Here is a 20,885-nt window from a genome sequence, read left to right on the forward strand (position 1 = left end):
CCTCATGCTTTCCTTTTCTGGAAAAGCACCTCCAAAGCATGATGTTCCCATGATGTATCAGTACAAAGCAGATTTTTCCAGCTTTTAGAATGTGATGGAATAAAGTTAATTTGTCTGTTGTTGTTTCTATTATAAAGCTGTGCAATGTCTGAGAAGGGCTTTGTATAAAGATAATTTGATTAGATTTGATTTGAACAGTCGAAGAGTTACGGTAGTTTAATGATTGGGTGCTATGATCTGTTGTTGGCAAAGGCTATGAAGTTATAGAGTTTAAAAAGAAGAAGCAACAGGTTGGTTGGTGAGGTTTGTTTGTAGGGGCTTCATACTTGTCTTTTCTCCACCATTATGCAAATAAATTATTTAAATATCGTACTATGTGATTTCTTGGATTCTGATTTTACATCTTGTTTTTCACAGTTAAGGTGTACCCCTGAGGAACCCTACAGTCCTCTCTCATCTCTTTAAGGGGGAAAACGTGTTGAAAGGTGAGTGCCAAATACTTTTTTTTCCAACCACACTGTATGTTGTAAAGAAAAAGCTACTGTCCTTCCATGAACAGATCCATTTTATGGTTTCCAGCCAACACACAAGCACATAAAAGTCAGCCAGATCGCTGCCTGTCATCCAATCTTTCCATCTCTTTCACCCTCTCTCTTAGCTGATTCTAATTGCCAGAGATAGTGATATCATGACACTGACAGCCCATGTCCGAAGATAATTGTAACCGCAGCTCCCATTTCAAACTTCATTACATTTCAAAGCAACATTTGTCAATGACTTGGCCAGAGGGAGCACTCTAAAGCCCTCTCAGCGAGGCAAGGAAAAAAAGCTGTTATGAACAGAGGAAGGGAGTAGAAAAGACAGCAAGAGAGGACAGACTCTGTTTGGTTTGATTCCAAGTGGACTGACTATCACTTCTCCACCCAGCATTTTTTTTTTTTTGCATGTCCCCAAGATGGAGGGATCCCGAGAATGTGATGAAGAATCACGATGTGCCACACATCACTGGGGTAATTTCATTAAGCTGAACTCTTAGGGGGTTTAATGTGAACCCTTTGTACGGGGGTTCTAAGATGTGCCTGACAGGATTACGTTTCCATAATGACGCTTTAATTTGCAAACTAATTCAAGTCTGTAATTGGCCTTCCATTGAAACCACTGGAGCTCTAAATTCTAAAAGTCTCTTTTTTTCTGATTATTGTTCAGCTGAATGTCGCGCATGCCACTGTGGTGTGTGGGGCACCGCTGAGTGAGAGAGGAGGAAAGAAAGACATGAAGTGGAGAAACGAACACACAAAAGAGAGACAGCACATAAAACTAGCACCTGGAACTATCTTCAGATCAACTGTTGATTTTAGGAAAATGGCTCATCTGGTCAACATTTCCATAAGGCCTCATGCGAAGATAGAGAGTAAGCTAGTGGCACTTTAAAGCATGGCTAATTACATTTCAAAGGTCTTTACCAGCATCCTCTTTCCACTGTGCCCGTTCCTGTGACCAAATATCTATCTATATAAAACAATGAATAAATCTGGAAGAATAACCTACAGCAGAATTTCTAATAATCTGGATTTCCTTACTTTAGGTTTACATTTACTTACTCTAATTTACTTTAGTTAATAATCATTTACTTAATGTAATGTGATCAAAGTATGTATTGTATGCTTTACTACAGAAATCTCTACAATAATTACACTGTTTAGAGAATGATATCTTATTTTTACATTTTAATTAATTTGTTTTGTTTATTATTAAGTGCATTTCTTTATTTGTCCAATAAATTTATTATGTGGTTTTTGTATTAGTGTCAACAACTAATGGTGTTAACTATCAACTAATGTTTCAAATCAAATCAAATCACATCAAATCTATGTAACAGGCCTCACTTATTTCTCTCAGGTACTGTATTTTCCACACGATTGCTCACAACAGCATTTAAGGTGCAATGAATGCTCTGCTTTTGAACTTCAGTCATATACGATGTATTAAGGTGAGTCAGCCAGACTTTATTAACTGCGTTCACACTAACTCTAGAACTTGTTTGTGACACGCTACACTTTAGCCATGTTTGAAGCGTTACCCAAGTTAGCCTACTCAAAATGCCTGTGACTCCCAGCCTTCTTTGCAACATATAAAAAACAGACAAACTGTGGCTACGCCAACATACCTGTGCAACTTTACAACCTCGCTAGTAACATGTAAAAAATGTCTGACACTGCAACATTGGCGTATTGACAATACCAACCTTATTTGTTACAGAATTAATTTATATATAAAGTGCTCTGGATTGTAATTTTAGTGCAGTTTATATGGTAACTGAACATCTGAACATGTAATAAGGACACTGTTTGAACATTAAAAAAAAAACAAAAGTATATCCCAGATTGCATTAGATTTTAAGATGAATTGCAATTCATCTTGCAATTTAACAAAAATGCTTTTATCCAATTTATCTTTAGTTGTTTTTTCTACATGTACATGTTGCCGATTGGTAAAACTTAATTACCTGGCCTAGAACCTTCATCCACAGAGCCATTGTACACCTGGTTTTTAAACTCTGGTCTGTTGTCATTCATGTCAATGACGAAGATGTAGAGATCGATGGGGTTCTCAACCTGGTTCCCGTTCATGTCGACTGCATGAGCTCGCAGCTGAAAGACAGAAAGCAGTTGTTTAAAGTTTCAACATTGTATCTGGAATATTCCAGATCCACTTTCTCCACATTTTGTCCCCTGCTGATCTCTTTTGTTGGTCATTTTTTGTAATTAATCAGGATATAGATCTAAACCACTTTGTAGTAGTATTTTATTTCCAGCACTGGCTTTTCTTTTTCATATCAGATCAGATCATATTGCAATTCAAAAAAAAAGATTTGCTTTTATATTTTATACCAGCGCAGAGTTGTCTGGAACTATTTTACAATAGTGTATTTCCATTAAATGGCAGTTAACAGCCACAGCAACAAAGCTTAAATATGTATTATGTGTCAAAAGTCTTCTATGTGTGAGTTATAATGCAAGGTTTGCTACTTAAAGATTGCATCTAACCTAAATATCACTGTCAGCGTTCCTTAATATGGCTGAGTTTGGCTGAGGAAACCTCGTGGTGGTTTTATGCCAAACCAATGTGAAAAACATCATAAATTAAACACACACAACAAAAGGGAAATTTTCCGTTCCATACAAAAAAAGGCACAAAACCCAGGTAGATTCTAGAATTTTCCCATGAAACAGTAGTTTTATCTCTCAAGCAGCCAAAGAAAACATCTTTTCAATTCTTAGATTAAAAAACACGAGGCCGGCACAGGGAGACGCAGATTTTAGCCCCCCTCGTGGCTACATAGTCAGGCTATTAACCTTATTTACTCATATTCTTTACGTGTATTCTCGTAAAATATTTGGCTTTTTTTTATTCTTACCTGTTCAACTGAGTTTAGTTGGTCTGCTCTGCTGCTGCGAGGCATTCACTTGCTGCACTGTATGCTCACGTCGCCTTTAGTCTTGTAAATTTACGACTTTAAGCCTCGTAAATTTATGACGAAAAAGTTGTACATTTACGACTTTAAATCTCGTAATATAAGTTTTTTTTTTTGTGGCCCTAAAACTCACTTGTGATCTAAAAAAAAGCTAAATAACCAATTCAGCAGAATAGGAACAAGAAAAACGTTCCAAATTTGTCGTTATTAGGTTAGCTGTCATGCACCTAGATGTGTGAAATGTGTTGGTTTAACCCCCTTATTCAACCGCTTAATGCTGAGTGTCAAGCCGGGTGGCATAGGGTCCCAGTTTTAGAATCTTTTTTATGACTCTGCCGTCGAAGTAAAATTTACGACCTTCCAGTCTAAGGGCTGAAACCCTACCAGAAAGAACTGGTGTAACAGGTGCAAAATAATCACTCCACATATTCAACTGTCTTTTCTTCCAAAACGGTGACTCCATGTCCCACTGAGCTAACTTTGACTTTACTTTCTCTGCTGCATTGTTTAATCTACTGACCCATTTGCTATCAATGCATTGCACTGTGCAGTGCAGGATGCTAAAAGCCCCCCTCCCTTCGTATCTAAATCCAACCATAATTCAATAACAGCAGGGGACATATATTAGTGCTATGTTTAAACAGGCCAAACACACTTCTGAGTCCACATTAAAGTTATTATCTTCAAAAACAGGAGAAGAAAACAGACAGTCACGGGCAAACCTCCTCATTGGTAAGAGTCAGCATCCTGGTAAAGATAACAGTAGACTACAAAGCTTCAAGGTTTTAAGAATGCACCTTGTTGCATGGCTGGTTTTCCGTGAGTGCTCATTGTTTTGGAATAAAAAAAGAGCTGATGTCTACCTTTCCTCTGCCCTTGCATGAAATATGGCGTAAACAAAACAAAGACCTGAAAGTCAAACTTCCATGTCGTGGTTTCCTGGATAATGATGCACAATGTGTTCCCCAAGGTTTTCCAGATCGGGAACGTACATTTTTCATACAATACAATTTAACTGCATCTATATGCTCTTACAGCGCCTATTATGAAAGATAAATTGAACAGCAACATCTTTCTCTGTTTGTTTACCTGTACAACATAGTCTCTTTTGCCTTCCTGCACTTTTCCCCCAATTACAGACTCAGCCAAGCTGACCTTTCAGTGAATTTAGACTCTTTACAAACAGCAATTTGCCAGAATTCTAATGCAGGAGATATAAAGGCAGCGGAGTCTACTGATAAAGGAGAAAGTAGACCTCGTTAGATCAATAGTATTCCCTTGGCAGCACAATAAAATAAAGTCAATTCCAGGATAAATGAAGGCCAAACAGAAATGGTCTAAATCAAGGAAATGATAAGCTTATCGCCCCCTGCCAAAGAGGTGTTTTGGCTCAGAAGTGCCATAAATTCCCAAACATTAATGGCAGTATCATGACTCACTTTTGATGTGGGTTTACATCCTTTTTTCAGGCACAACAAGTCCAATTCTTTCTCGCCTTAGTATGTGCAAAAAGTCCGAGTCTTTCCAGAAACTGCATTACTCGGCATTTCTACTTTTTTTAAACACAGAATCTATAATGATAAAAAAATAATTCTGATTCGGCCTGCCAGCATTTTGTCTGTCCGGTTTTTGACAGTTGCTTGGCAACCGTGTTATCATAAGAATCCAGAAAACAAGCTTAATGAGCTCAGAGCAGAACACCATAATCATTAAGAATGAATATTTACAATTACAGGATAATTCACTTAAGCTCTATTAAAAAAATAGAGTTCCCAGTTTGTTTTGGATGTCAGAATTATTACATTTTAAGGAATATAGAAAAACAAACTTTGAGGGGTCATATTTGCTTAACATTTATATGTTTAAGTAAACCTACACCAAGTTGGCAAAAGGAGAAAAGTAAACAGACAGATGTATTTTATAACAATGATAGATTGCAGTCAGACGCTGACAAGCGTTAGCCTGGGATGCAATGATCAGCAGCTGCAGAGCTCTATGGAATCGGACATTTGATAAGCCTTTATTGGTGATCTTGGACACTACATTTCTGCTTTCGGCCAATAAAAGAAGAATACCCTCAACAAAAAGTAGTACTTTTAAGTATACTACAAGTATGCTTAGTTAAGTGAAGCAGTATACTTGAAATTGACTTTACATTTTGTTTAAAATGTTCCAATTCAGTCAGAAGAAGTGTTAATAGTACACTTCCTACACCACATGGTCTGCAGTATACTTGCTTTACTCATAATCAAGTATACTAAGCAAAACAAACTAACTGGTACCTACTATTTGAGAGAAATTTTCAATTTTAAGTCCATTAACTGATATACAATAAAAAAGTGCAATATCTTTCTAATTTTAATCAAAAAGGCCTTGGAACTAAAATTAATATGCTACCGTAAATGAAAAAAAATCTAAGCTAAGCTAAGATAAACAAAGGTAAGCTCACCAAACAGTGGCTATTTGTGGATTTTTGTCTCCAAATATGGATAGTTTAATCCTATCATTGACCTTACAAAGAAGCAATATTTTAACCTGTTATTTCGGGGCAAAAATATTTCACTTGCAAAATTTTTCAAATAAATAAAAAGAAAGTACAAACATTACACTGATGACTGACTACCTGTTTGACAATAGCCTAACTGCTAACAGCAACACAGCAACAACTGAATCCTAAGAAAGTAAAAAGACCCTTGTTTCTAGAAAAATTGTCTTGTTTTCTGTCTTACTAGAAAAAATATTCCTATAAAGTAGGTTTTTTTGGGCGATGTAACTGGTAACTATAACTACAATACTATAACTATAATTGCTTTGTGAAAGTAAGATTCCCAACACTGGCTTCCAGGATAAAGCCCCTCGGTTTACCGTTGTGATGTTTCTGCAGAGCGAGGGAACAAACTGGGTTGTTTGTTGTGGCTACTGTGTCATTCCTGGGGAGTGTTGTCGCAGCAATGTAGACCAATGCATTTTACTTGAACCCTATTATGCAGGTTTAAGTAGAGTGGGTTTAATGTGTCAAAGTGACATCTGCAGCTGACATTTGTAGCTTAACACCAAAGATCTTTCAACCAAAAGTTGATAGCAACTGATTTGAATGTTATAGCTTTTTGGGGTGTCACCCTGCAAGTTTTGTGCGTTTTTTCTGCTCACTTTAAAAATAAATGATTCCTCTCTACATTGCAAGTTTTTCATTATAATAAAACCACTGCTATGTTCTCACTAGAAAACAAATGTGGTAATATGACACCAGGCACAATAAATTATTAATTACCCCAATTTTTGGCTTTGTCATTGTTTTCCCAGATGACATTTAACTTATTGATGTCTATCAAGTGAATGTAAAATCTTAATTGGACATTTCATCATCCACGGCACCCCCCTTATATCACATGACTTACGTGATAAGAGGATCGATGTTCACGATCCAGAGGTTTTGTGACAAACATCTTCCCAAGCTCAGGATCAATACTGAACACTTCGTTGGGTGGCTGATCCGCTCCCACGCCGGTGATGCTGTACCGGATTGAAATGTCTTGGTCCTGGTCTGAGCGGATCTGCATCACACACAGAGAGATAACATGAATGAATAAATTATTCAATTAAAAGCAGACGGCACAATTTGCATATAAAGACAATTCCAAGTGCTTTACAGAAAATGGTAAAAAAAAAAATTCAAAGGAAATATCAGAGGAGTGATCATTAAAATAAAAATGTAAGGAAAGCTAAAAAGAACTGATTAGAAAGTCATCTTGAAGTAATGCCGATGTGAACTTTTGAAAAAAAAAAACACATTGAAATATAGATGAACAGGTGAGAACAGCTTAATCTTTAACCTGGATTGAGTGTTTCACCTGATCTAAAGCTACTTTGACATTGACCTTGGTGTGTTCAAGCAGCCACTTCCAAAGAAAGATCTATGTAAACGTGCTAAATGCACGTTTCAGACTTCCATGTTTAAAACTTTTGCGTTCACTTGTTGGTACACAAGTTTTTAAGTCCGTTTTCAGGTTCTACATGCAAAACGCACGCCCACTGAACGCGTGTTGAAAGTTAAAACAGTTGAACTTTGGCCAATCAGGGACTCAGATTTGGTAGTGACTTGTGGGTATTATAATTTTCAATTCACAGAAGGGCCAACCATTTGAAGAGTGATCATGGAGGAGAAATAAATCATTTTGGTTTGTGGCCAACCAGAGTTCAATGACAGCAAGTCTTTCATGTGAAAGAAAAAGCCTGGACTGAGATTTTTGAGACTTGCATCGCTTTAACATTTTCCACCAAGCCTCTGTCAACCGTGAGTACATGTGCTAGTCCAGCAACAGTCCAGTGTGAATGCCTGGTGTGCATTGGGCATTGGACTTTCTGGAAATCTCTTCCAGATATTTGGAGCACTGAAGCTGAATGTAGCTTTTCCATGTTTGGTTTTTACTATAGGAACTGAGTCAAAGCTATTTAAACTAGCAACAGAACTTTAAAGTCTATTCATTGCCGGACAGTGTGAAGATGACATTTAACTTAGTCCACATCAGTCCAGAATTGGACTGATGTTTTAAAGTTAAAAAAATCAATGTTTTAACTTTTCTGCAACACAAAGCTGGTAAGTCTAAAGGTGAGAACAAAATTTTACAGCATAAATGCTAGCCACCAGAACTTATGAGCACACACAAACACTTGTTTGGTATTTGCATCCTAAATGCATTCATGGATTGCTGCTGCAGGGAGCACTGCATTCTGTGAAAATATGAGTTCAACATATTTTTATTGCTCCTTCTGGCAGTCAGGTAAAACTATGGATATATGGCTTAAGGACATGACTTGGAGACTGCAAAAACTGCTCTGAAAAAGGAAAATAAGCTGGAAAACTTCAATAAAAAATGTAAAAAATGTTTTAATTAGAGTAAAAGCCAAATAGCTGGAATAAATGAAGTCTAAAATCAAGAAGAAGCCACAGGAGGAACATAATTTAATAAGTATGGGACATGAGAAGCAGAGTGTTCTTCTGAAAAATTGCCTGCATTTTGGTTCTGCTTTCCTTGACAGATAAGGAACTAATAGGTGCAAAAATTGATGCCCTCTGATTTGGACCAAAGTGCTGCGTAATTGGGACTCATTTGAAAGAGTGGGTCAATTTAGCGTGTAAAGAGAGTTCAAATCCTCAAGCTTCTCATTTTTGTCCATTAACGACATGACAACCTGTGAAATCAGCTGGTCTATCAAAATGACCCAATCATACACTTCAGTTTCCAGGCAAACACAACAACAGTGCTCATACGCTCCCACTCCCACTGAGAAATGTACACCCTTTTTCGTTTTAATCAAAAAATGGCGTGCAGTAGATGGGTAAAACTGTCCAAAGTTGTCTCTATCTTTCAGCACTCGAGTAACCAATTTAGCCTCACTTTTTGACACAACAGGAACCGTGCCCTGCTGTGGAGATGGTTGGAGCTGCTAACAAGGACGGGAAAAGGACATACAGTATTAGACAGGTGTCATCCGGACGACTCCAACTGTTGGAGTATAAAAGCCCGTCATCATTACCGTAAACGCTTGCCTAACGCTGCGGATCACCCCCTCAAGCTTTAACATGATCATTAAATACCTGCTACACGAGTACAATGGATGGGTCGTTCAAATCAAATAAAAATAATCACTTATACACACCCTGCTGCCGAGACTGCCAGAAGAGCTGTCGCAGTGTCCACTAATTCCGGTTGTGTATGTAGGAATAGGTTTCTTTGGGGAATTGGGGGAGGACAATGTCAGACTGCTTTACACACATTTCAGTGAAAAACCACTGACAGCTATTATAATTAATGAGCTGCCGGCATTTACTGCTATTACTTTTAAAGCAACTCTCACCAGGAAAGACAAACCCACAAGCAGATGTCGTATTTGTGGCTGTAGCATAAAAGCATAACTGCTACCGTGCGATGCGGAGGCATCGGCAAGATTTAATGCCGCTGCCTGATGTTTTGTAAACCGTTGGTCATGACTGTAGACTGAGGCAGTCAGAAGGCGATGACGGCCACAGGGCGGTTTCCAGCCAGCGATTCAGCTGGCGGCAGCTCTAATTAGATGATGTGTAAATGTCACCGGACGGCGGCCGCCCATATCAAGTGCCACCTGATGCTAGCCGCCAAAGGGGAAATAAAAGTGGGCCATTCTTTAGACAAAGATGCTTTCCAAGAAATCTAGCAAGGGCAAAGCCCCAGTGTCCAAGAAAATGAACGTCCAAGTGCTCCAAACACAGCAGGAGTCGAATCAATTTATATGCAGGACCCACGGAGGCCAGAATTTGTCAGATTGACGTTTGGTCACTGCCAGGCCCCCAGCCCATGTCAACAGCTCTTGTCGAGTGCCTGCGCTGCTACGGTACAATTTGTAACAATCAGACAGTGGCAGCACAGGGGCAGGGGAGTGGCAGTATGACACTGGTTGATTGTCAGACAATTTTGGGGACCTTGGAGACCCTCCCATCAGTCAATGCTACCTTCCTGCTATCCACCTGTCTCTAGACTGCAACCGGGCGACCTTCAGATGTGCCTGGGCAGCAAATAACTGGCCGGTCGCCATAAAATTTTAACTTTTTCTTAAAAACTTCTAGAAATTTAGGAGTTTTATTTGACTGGGATTTATCATTTCAGGGTCACATATCAGAAGCTTGTAAAATATTTTTTCATTTGCTTAAAACATTCCTCTTTGGACAGGCTTATTACCAGGCTAGCTAGTAATCAGACGATATTTAACTTACTATTAACATATTTAAATTACATTTAATAACAAAAACAGTTAGTTACTAGTAGGCTGCTAGAATTTTGAAGCTAGGGAAAGTATGGAGCACTGAGGTTCTGTCCTCTATTCTCATCTACTTCTCCTCCTCCTCTCCTCTATTCTTGATAATTTATTTGTAATTTAGTTCTTCATGTCTCTGTCTGGTTCAGTGCGATTCATGTGTTGTCCCTCTTTCCCACTCCTCACCAGGGGAGCGGAAGTGATTTCCAGATTCCAGTTGGCTTGTCGTGCTCCTGTACCTGGCCATGGACCTCGCCTCTGGCTCATCTATTCTCCTGCCCCTACTCTTGGTTGTGAATCCTGCCTTTGGCTCGTCTCGCACCCCCAGCCGTCCCCCAACTCCATCTGGATTAAGCCTTTATGCTGGACTATTTAAACATGTAGTTGTAGAGTTAGATAAGATAATTCTTCTCTAAGAGTTCTGGTACGTCACCTGTCCGTCCTGGAAAGGATCCTTCCTTCATGTTGACATCCCAGAGGTTTCTTCTTTTTTTTCTGGAATTCGTTTTTTTAGGAGTTTTTCTTTACCGGTAAGGGGGTTCTAAGGGCAGGGATGCCCAGTTTATCCTTGTCTGTTAAGTTTAGTTTAGCCATGACCTATCTAATTCCATGACTTTATTATGATTTCATGTTCATTATACAATTACCAGTATGAAACCTATTGAGATGAATGTTGTTGTATGGACTATATAAATAAAGTTTAATTGAATTGAACAAACGGTTTTATACATTCAGCATTGTTTCCTCTTGTCGTACTTTTTCTGTCCTCGTCGCTCATGTCAATGATCCCTCCTCTATTCACAGACGGGGGCCGTGTACTGTAATTAAAATACCTTCATCTCATAACCCCTGAAAAGCAAGTTTACACTGAATAGTTGGAGGAAAGATAGCTCTCCGCAATGTCATTAGCTCCTTCTGTAACAATTACTAAACTTACAATTGTGTTCAATAGGGGCTCTACAATACATAATCTGTTTGTGAATAGTCGCTTGAGTGTGCGGGTGCACAATTGAGCCCCGCAAACACACATTCAGTGCTCACTTCTTTTTTTTTTTCTAAGAAAACAAATTACCTAAAGAGAGTTTCATAATAGCAGATTGTGTTACCTTCAATTCTTTTATTATGCGTGCTCAAACAGTCCACGGAAACCAAAGTAATGAGAAAGTGCTGCTGCCATGTTGTCCGGTTCATGATTAATAATGAATGTAATAAATCTCATGTGTATTTGCATTAAGGAATCCAGTAATGGATGTCGAGAAAATGGATCAGCGAGTTCTGGCTGCATGTTATCACTGTCTTACTTTAATCACAGAATATTGTGATAGGCAGGAAGTAATTTCAATAGCATGTCCCGCAACCCCCAATCCCTACCCCACCCCCGCTTGTCATTTTGTTATTTTTCCCTACAGAAGAGGAATGTGTTGGGAAAAGGTGTTTTTAACCCAAGATAGTTACTTTTCAATTTTGAATGCAAAAGTAATCATTAAATTGGCATTTTTAAAAGTTTTTTTTAATATGTCCTGTTTTTTGTTTTTCACTTGTGGTGTTAATAGTTTAGTGGCAGAGCTACAATTTTCTATATGAAGGGTCAGGAGGAGGGCAGAAGACTTTGGAGGGGTGGTAAAAGATTGATTAATAGTGAATAGATTGATGATTTGTTAACCTTTTGTCAATAATGATAGTAATGTTGACTCAAAACTGGGGGGCAAGTGGGGGGTATAGCTTTTTCCTGGTAGGGGAGCTACCCCCTTTCCACCCTGTAGCTCCGCCCTTGCTGGTTACGCATATATGTACCCTTACACCAGCCATGCCGACTTGCGTTCAAGCTGCGACTTTTAATGACATGTAAATGTGCCTCAACCCGAATTTCGGGATTCTGCATCATGAATGCTTGCTTTCACACATTGCTACAGTTCTTAAGTCCGTTCACGACCTCTACCTACAGAACAGCCATTCATTGATCGCGCTGGATGTTCCGGTTGAACTTCTTGGGTGCTAAAACGTGACAACGCTGAACTATGACCAGTCAGGGACTCGGATTTGATAGTGACGTATATGTAGCTTCCTTTTCAAAGCACGGAAAAGCCAACCGTTGCAACAATTGTCGTTTGTACCCAGCCAGAATTATATGATGCCAGGTCTTTTATATCGGAACAGAGCTGTGACAGAAAAAGCCTGGAACAAGATTTGTGGTTTTTGCACCTCTCCGACATTTCACACAAAGCTTCTACCAATTGAATACATCCCTTCCCTGTTTATTATCCGCTGTGTGACCATCACCATCAGCCACATGAGGCCGGTGTGTAGGTACATTCTATGTATCTCCAGGTTAAAGAGTGGTTATGAAAAGTTCCACTTAAAAAGGCCGACTGTGAAAGCAGAAAGCAGACACCGTCTAAATGACCCATTTGTCTTTGGATCAAAGCGGTTCTCTTCATTAATGACAGCTGTCTGGGTCTTCAGCAGATCCCATCAACAAGCACAGCACTCTCTTCCTTGGCAAAATGAACTAAAATGAGAAATTATTATGCCACAGGGTCTTTGGGGAAAACATACAAGATAAAGAGAGAAGGATGAATAGATCGTTGCTCTCAATTTGAAATTATTGTTACTCAAGAGTATAAATAAAAGTATCCAATTCTTTATACTATCATTGTCCTTAAGGCCTTTTAAACTGTCTGTCTGTAATTGAAAGAGACAAATTATCAGCAGGGTTGTATAAGTAGGCTATGAACAAACATTAAGGCCATTCAATACTTGCATCAGGGTGTAGTGTCATAACTGCTTTTATACGTAGGATTAGCTAAAACCCAAGGGTGGCTAAACTTATTGCACAAATGAACAAGTACTCAGGTAAAAATGTCAGATTTCACCTCAGGCCTCTCCCTCCTTTAGAAAACGTTCTGGCTGCCATCATTCCAGATAAATTTGTTTTCCAGAATAATTCAGATGGTTTCTTATAAAAACTAATCATCTTGAATATTAATTTAGGTTTTTAGACAAAGGTAATTTACAAACAATTATTTTGGATACAAATTGGACTCATGAAAAACACATATCTGGGGGAAAAAAAACATAATTAATTCCAACTTTGTGCAATCTTCTACTCCACAGGCAAAGATGAAAAGTTGTCATAAAAATGATAATTGCATCACAAAAACTATGACACCCAATAAACATGAAAAATGGTTGACAATTTAAGAAAATTTAGTAGTGCAAAATTGAAATTAGGCCTAGAAGGGAAATTAATTTATATTCTCAAACTATTGCAATCGTTTAAGCACAGCTTTTAACAATACCTAGAGTAGATGATTCAATTCAAGTCACAAGCAAAGCAACAATGCATTTAATAATATATATACAGTAAAGACCAAAAGTTTGGACTCTCTCTCTCTCTCTCTCTCTCTCTCTCTCTCTCTCTCTCTCTCTCTCTCTCTCTCTCTCTCTCTCTCTCTCTCTCTCTCTCTCTCTCTCTCTCTCTCTCTCTCTCTCTCTCTCTCTCTCTCTCTCTCTCTCTCTCTCTCTCTCTCTCTCTCTCTCTCTCTCTCTCTCTCTCTCTCTCTCTATGTATGTATATGTATATATATATATATATGTATATATTAATAGCCCATAGCATACAAAGTGCTATACAAATAAGCAGAATATAATAATAAAAATAAAAACAATAAAATATAATAAAATGTTCACGTCAACATGTACACAATACAAATAATTTTCACACACGCATACCTATGCATTCAAATCAACTAGTTTGAAATATTTCATTCAGTTTTCTGCTTTGTTGGGCGTCTCCTTATGAGCTTTCTTTGGTTGTACAAAAAACAAAGGTCGCTTTCACAGCTATGTTCAAAAAATACATTTTCACTTTAAAAATTGGCATCAATTAAATCATTTCAATCAGGACTAAAGGGTTTATTGATAACTAGTTGGAAAAACAGTGGTTTCTTCAACTTTAACTACCTCTGCAGCACTGGGGCAGCTAGGTGGAGATGTAGCAGAGGTAGGACGCGATTGACCTCTGATCAGAATATCGCAGATTCTTCTTTGCTGCTGTGAAAAGCTGCTTTTCTTCATGTCAATATCAGCTGATTCACATTGAATGTATAACCAGCTGAAGAGTTTCATATGTAAAAAAGCCTGTTATTTATGTGAAATCGAATGGGTCGACAGATTAAAGGTATGACGTGTTGTAAATATTGTAAAATCAATGCAAAAAAGATTTAGAAGGAAATCGATGCAAAGTACATTAAATAAAATATCTGAAATTGTTGGCAGTGATGAAAAAAGGTGTTCTTTTCCACTTTCTTTTCTACTGTTCTTGGTCTTCTTGACTCACTTATACATTGTTTCTATCTTCCCATGTTTGTTTCCTCTCGCCTTTCTGTGCTAACGTTTGGTTTGCGGTTGTGTGTTTGTGCCGTCTGCCGTCCATCCAGGTCTCCCTAGCACAGAAAAGGTCGCCTGGATCAAGCCCTGCTGATGTTTAACATATGGATCGCCTCCTTTCAGCGCAGCATCCAACTTGTTAAAACATCCACATTTGTTGAGCTCTGCTCTCAGCATTTCCCCATGCTGAATTACTCATTCATGTTTTTTGTTACTTGATAGTCTTTTGGACTCTCACAGACACTGGGGACATACACATTCTGTACATGCGAAAACTTGGCAACGCGGTTGTTTTTTTTTTTTTGTTTTAACAAACACTGTTGTTTGGAAACGGTATGTTGCGGTTTGAGGGTTTCTAAAGTCAAGAAAAACAACTACCAAATGCAAAATTCATAACACTGAGGAATGGCAAATACTATGTTTAAATATTTATCTACACCTCTGCATTTTAAAGCAAAACAAAAATAAAAAAAAGCATTCAGGAACTGTGATAACGTACTACATCTAAAGTTTGAAACCCAGGCCCAACCTGTACAACATTGTATTTTGTGTCAGAGATTTAAAGCCCTAGAGCAGTGTGAGTTTAGCTTTAGGTGTTAGGACATGCATTGTGCATGCAATGCACCACATGGTTATTTCAGTGATATTCACTGAATGACAGGTTTGGGGAGGGCTTAAAGTTTTGACACAAAGTTCTTCCTGCAGCTTTTCAAAGAAAGACAGCAAACACTGCAAATGCTATATTTTCTGATAGTAAGACCTAAGTCACAACTGAATTTGGGTTGTTTGTGGACAAAAAATAGGCAAACCTGTACAGAGAACGTAGGTGGCCCGTAGGTAATACCAAGGTTGACAACCGCTCGGTGAGTGTGTAGAGCTAAAATGTTTGTGTACGCTTATTTTCCAACGGGTGAGATGCAGGGACGTAGTACATCATTTTTATGCACACTGCGAAAAAGCCCCTGTTAGTGCTGCTCAAGTTATAAGTACATACTCTTTGTGTGGTATCTGACTTTTTCAATTTAGAAAATTAGACAATCAGATTGTAGTTTGTGTGGGCATTCTACAAACACCATGACGACTAGTGTGGATTAGGATCACACGTACGTCATAAGTGTGTCCAACTTAAATGATCTTGACGAATAATTCACGATACACTTACCAAACAAAAATGCTACGTTCCATTTTCACGACGTCCCTTGAGGGGGCCGCACAAGACTCAAGGGAACCTCAAGACACACCTGCAGTGCCTGAGATGTGGTTGTTACTGTCTACAACCCCCCAAACGTCCGGACAACCCAAAAACCCAAAGCCCCCTTCCAGATTGAGCCTCCCCCAATCTGGTGCATGTGACTTTGGTTTAAATGAGCAGGAAGTCATGCTGATGGGAGTTACAGAATGGTGACTCCTGTGCACAACATGCAAATGCGCAGCACTTCCAATACTAGTAGTTCCTGCTAAAACGTCTGCTGGTATAGGGGTCCTTTAAAACCTGGGCAACATTTGAAGATTTTAAGAGGCGCAATAGGTTCTCCTGGGGGGTTGAAGACCATATTTTAAAGCATTATTTTAATGGTTTGGATTATATGGTGTGTCTCCTCTGTCACACATGAAAAAATTCTTTGTTAAAAGAGATGTTCTTGAAATTGCATTTTAAGCTAAACCATGATGGCCATTGGGTAAATGAGAGAGCCAGACCTTAAGGGTTTTATTTATGTGTTTCGTTTTATATTACAGACTTGCGGGGTCATTGCTTGTGTGTATTAATGGGTTTCTCTCCTATTATTGATTTTATTTATTGTCTGATTCTATTTTCTAATCGTAAAGCGCTTCGAGCTGAACAAGTATGAGAAGCGCTTTAAATAAATAAAGTTTGATCAATGTTCTACAACAATTATGGGCAAATGGTTTTGACTTAACCTTATGTGAGCATTCATGTCATATTTTTATATACGCATTTCATCTCATTAACAAGATTAAAACTTTAATTAAAAACCTATTATCTATGACTTGCTCCAGGTTTTCTGTCCTGTAGTGTATTGTAATTCCACTAGGGGCAGTAGAAGGGCTTTTCCTGCCAATTTTCAAAATGGCCGAGTCCATGAAATCTCTAAAAGACTTTTGCCGGGAAAAAGTTTAGAAAGTTTACAAAAAACGGTGATGAGAATAAGTCATCTATGTTAAAACTTGTGGATCAAATGTGAGACAGTGGGTAAAACCAAGGTTTTCCTGAACGCTCATGTCAATGTTTTTGCATCTTAAACTAACATTGTTGTGAGCAAAAAATTACCAAATCACCCAATGTATAATAATTGATACTGTCTATATCTAATAAAAAATAATTAAATAGATAAATTACAAAAAAAAAAAAAAAAAAACTTTTTTTTGTGTGGATTTCATCAGAGGGTTTAAAAAACACCTTCATTCCAGAATATTAGAATTTTCTGTCAATTCTTGAATGTGGTGACCTTTACAGGGGCAACTTTGGTTTCTTAAACACTGAGCACTTCCCTCTTTGTGACTATCCCTAATTTGACCCAATCAAGCTGCTGTACACATGTGGGACAAGTGAGAAGGTTTAAAAATATTCTTAATTTATGCATTTACCAAAAATTGTTGTTTGCCCAAATATCATAACAATTATGACAAGAATGAGTTTGTTTTCTATAAAAAGACATCCAAACATGAACTTGTCAAGCTGAACTTAAACATTAAGCTGAACTTAAAAATTACCATTATGTTTTTAGAGATAAGGATTTAAACTATAATTTCATGACACATTGTTTATCAGTCTAGTTTAATAAAACTGGTAGATTTTCATCTAAATAAAATTGAAGGGTTTTAAACTAAGTTTAAAGCTATTTAGGAATAATCTGTTATTTTCAAAGCTGGGTTGCATTAAAAAAACGGTTTAGTTTCCTATCCTATCCATCAGTGATTTTCTAATCCAGATCCCTTTCAGGACACAGTTAACCCTTTTTGACTTCGGTCAATGCATTATTTGAACACTGCTATTCATAGAACCCTGTATATTTGAGAGCTGTGTAGTTTTAAGCAGGTTCAGACTGTTTTCTTTTGGGATCTGCTGAATAAACCTGAATACATTATTGGTGTGGGGCGTCCAGCCGGATTCAGAAAGCCTTAGGTGGCTTTCTGTTTGTTCTCTTGTTTTGGTTTCATTTAGAAATACCCTCTTCCTATGAGTACAAAGTAGCAAAATACAGATCGAATTTTTTGTAGCTGACCAACTGGTGAAGCGGTTTCACATAGATTATCACAAAGCTGCTTTGGTTGTTGAATCTTCCTCTGGATGGGATAAAGCGAAAATGTTGCAATAAGCAGTGAACAGCCAGTGTTTATTATTTTTTAAGAACAGGGTTTGTACTCCCTCTACGATGTCATTCTGAAATTACAGCACTTATGCCTAGAAGACTATCATTTTAGACTTAATGTAAAGATAAACTGCTTTATACATATTTATTGCCATTATGGCATTTGCCTAATGTAGGATGTCCCATACCTCCAATATCGTTTAGGTATTTTTTACTTTACCTGTTTTATTACAGATGGAAATGGAATGGAATACACTAGACTTTCCAAATGAATCGGCTAATAGGCAAACAGAAAACTGTCTAAATGTATATACCGGTATATGCTCTGGCCACTTTATAAGGGACAGCTAGCTAGTCCTAATCCTTGGTGTCGTGGATTCCACAAGATAGTGGGAACATTCTTCAGAGAGTTTGGTCCATATTAACATAATAGCATCACACAGTTGTTGCAGATTTGTTGGCTTCACATCCATGATGCCAACCTGCTCTTCCACCACATCCCAAAGGTAATCTATTGCAGTGTTTTTAACCATTGCGCTGCGCCATACTAGTGTGCTGTGAGAGATGGTAAGGTGTGGAAATTATTATTTTCACTGATCCAAAAACATTTATTATCACCAGAATGTCAGCCCTGTGTTCATCAGAAAAGGCTCAGGTTTCACACAGTGTAATACTCAGTGTAATAAATAAACACACCGGATTTCTCTGCATCTTCCTGTTATAAGGACGCAGAGAAAAACCTTTGAGTGTAGCTCCTCCCACACCCTGCGGGAGCGTCGGGTTTCTAAACACACTTTTGGACAAACGTCCAGTGGCGACTTTGATGAGGGTTAAAACAAAGGTGGAGGACGCAAATGTGATGCGCAAATTGCTTTCAATGTGAACAAACAAATGATGCGGAAAGAGATGGAACAATCCACGCCACACGTCTCTGCAGAACCGGGGCTGGTGATTTGACGCCAATACAGCTAATAAGTGTGTGTCTCTTTCGGCTTTTCCCATCAGGGGTTGCCACAGCGAACGAGTCGCATGGTAAACTTGGCAATGTACTACGCCGGATGCCCTTCCTGACAATACAGCTAATAAGTAAATACATTTAATAATTAAAATACATTTTAAAAAGGAAGAAAAAATAATAATCAAAATAAATACATAAATATTGCTACTATAATTACTACTACTGCTTATATAATAATAATAATGAAATAATACAATTTTAAAAATTAATGTTTATAAAAAAGTCTAGTAAAACACTGAAAGAGGGAAAAAATGGTCAAACATGTATACGTGAAAAAAATATTCTGTTCCTCACAGACAGCAAAGTCACAGCAAAACCATGCTGAGCTCAGTGCCTACAACAAAGACTAGTTACTTCAAGCACACATGGCTCTCAGAACAGAAAAAGTGAGTTTGCTTCAAAAGGAGAGTAAAGCCTTATAGGCACACAGGAAGTGTCCTGATTGGTCAGCAGGTCACTAGCTGAGTGTCGACCACTAAAGAGAAAGAGCCTTCATGAGGGGGAGAGGTTGCATTTCACAGACCCACTGCATCTGTCAAATGTGTGCACCTTCTTTGTCCAGATAGTCCCTTTAATAAAAGGTCTTTTTTAAGAGACCGACTCTGCTCAGACTTTCGGGTTGTGGTTTTTCAAAGTAAGGGTTTTGCCACACAGTTAAAAAACATCTCCAAAGGGGCTCTTTCTACTTCAGCCTGGGTGAAAACAGAGGCTGACCTGGACTGTGCTGAGCTAGACAAGACTCACAGCTGCAGGAGAATTCAAAAAAGCTTGTGTGAACAACAAAATTCAGATTAATGCAACACTTAACCACTCCTTTTTTGTAGATTTTAGTAACTATAAACTCAATTTGTTATGATGTTTGATGCATAATACGAGACTTTTGAGATATATTAAAAGAAATCAGTTCAATCTGCTAACCAGCACCATCTTTTTGTGATACTGTATGCACTGGTAGCAAACATTTCAACATAAAACGATTAATGTCATATTTTTTATGATCCAATCCATGCCAGTTTCATCTAAACCAGACTGTTTTATTCTGCCAATATTTGAAATAAATATGTTTTTGAGGGAAGACGTCTGTTAGAAAAGATGCTTAGTGCATCATAATGTATTCTCCAGAAATCCACAGGCCTTTAGCAGGGTAACTAAAAGCCAAGGCCAACCTGAGCCAGCCTTAACTCTAAGCTTTAACAAAAGGGAAAGTTTCTAGTCTAGCTTCAAAGACAGAACTGAAACTGGGAGTTGGTTCCAAAAGAGAGAATTTCTTTCTACTTTTGTAAAGGAAACTGCAGAATGAGCAAAGTGATACTCTTGAAAAAAAGAGAAAGTGATTAAGTCAAAGCTTAAGAAGAACTATATCATTCGTGTCTAAATGGACGTTTGACAACCTTTTTTTATATTTGTTTTTTGAATTAGAACATAAAATAGTTGGACTTTCTCAGTTTATGCTTAAGATTATTTTTAAGAGACTGATTTTCTTTATCATTTGATTTCCTCATCGAGCACTGTTTATGGTGAAAAAAGAGGACAAATAGACATTAAAAACATTTTCATTAATTTCTAAATCCAGTTATCCCCTTTTGGGGTTCATGGTTGCTGGAGCCTATCCTAGCCACTGTACACCTTTGCCTGACAGTTCACGAGTCCATCACAGGACCACATATTTAAACACACACAATCACATTCACACCTAGGGACAGATTAGTTTCACCAATTAACCCTTGAAGCATTTTTTTTAGACTGTGGGAGGAAACCAGAGTGCTTAACCCTTGTGCTATCCTATGGGGTCCAGATGATCCCACCCTTACATTGACGTATTCTCCCTACCATGACAAAGGTGGATAAAGGTGTAAAGATTTCATGTAATCCATGGACA

General features: G+C 38.1%; 1 protein-coding gene across 1 annotated transcript in view; it reads right to left on the reverse strand.

Annotated features, from left to right (window-relative positions):
• LOC101175079 (cadherin-4) overlaps nucleotides 1-20,885 on the reverse strand; it is a 334,935-nt gene that overhangs the window by 42,474 nt on the left and 271,576 nt on the right. Inside the window, exons 6-7 of the mRNA XM_023957138.1 lie at nucleotides 6,874-7,029; nucleotides 2,507-2,651 (exon numbers count right to left, since the gene is read on the reverse strand). Coding sequence (XP_023812906.1) covers nucleotides 2,507-2,651; nucleotides 6,874-7,029 — 301 coding nt within the window. The remainder of the gene's footprint in view (nucleotides 1-2,506; nucleotides 2,652-6,873; nucleotides 7,030-20,885) is intronic.

The sequence above is a fragment of the Oryzias latipes genome, chromosome 7 (genome assembly GCF_002234675.1).
Source record: "Oryzias latipes chromosome 7, ASM223467v1".
Lineage (NCBI taxonomy): Eukaryota > Metazoa > Chordata > Actinopteri > Beloniformes > Adrianichthyidae > Oryzias > Oryzias latipes.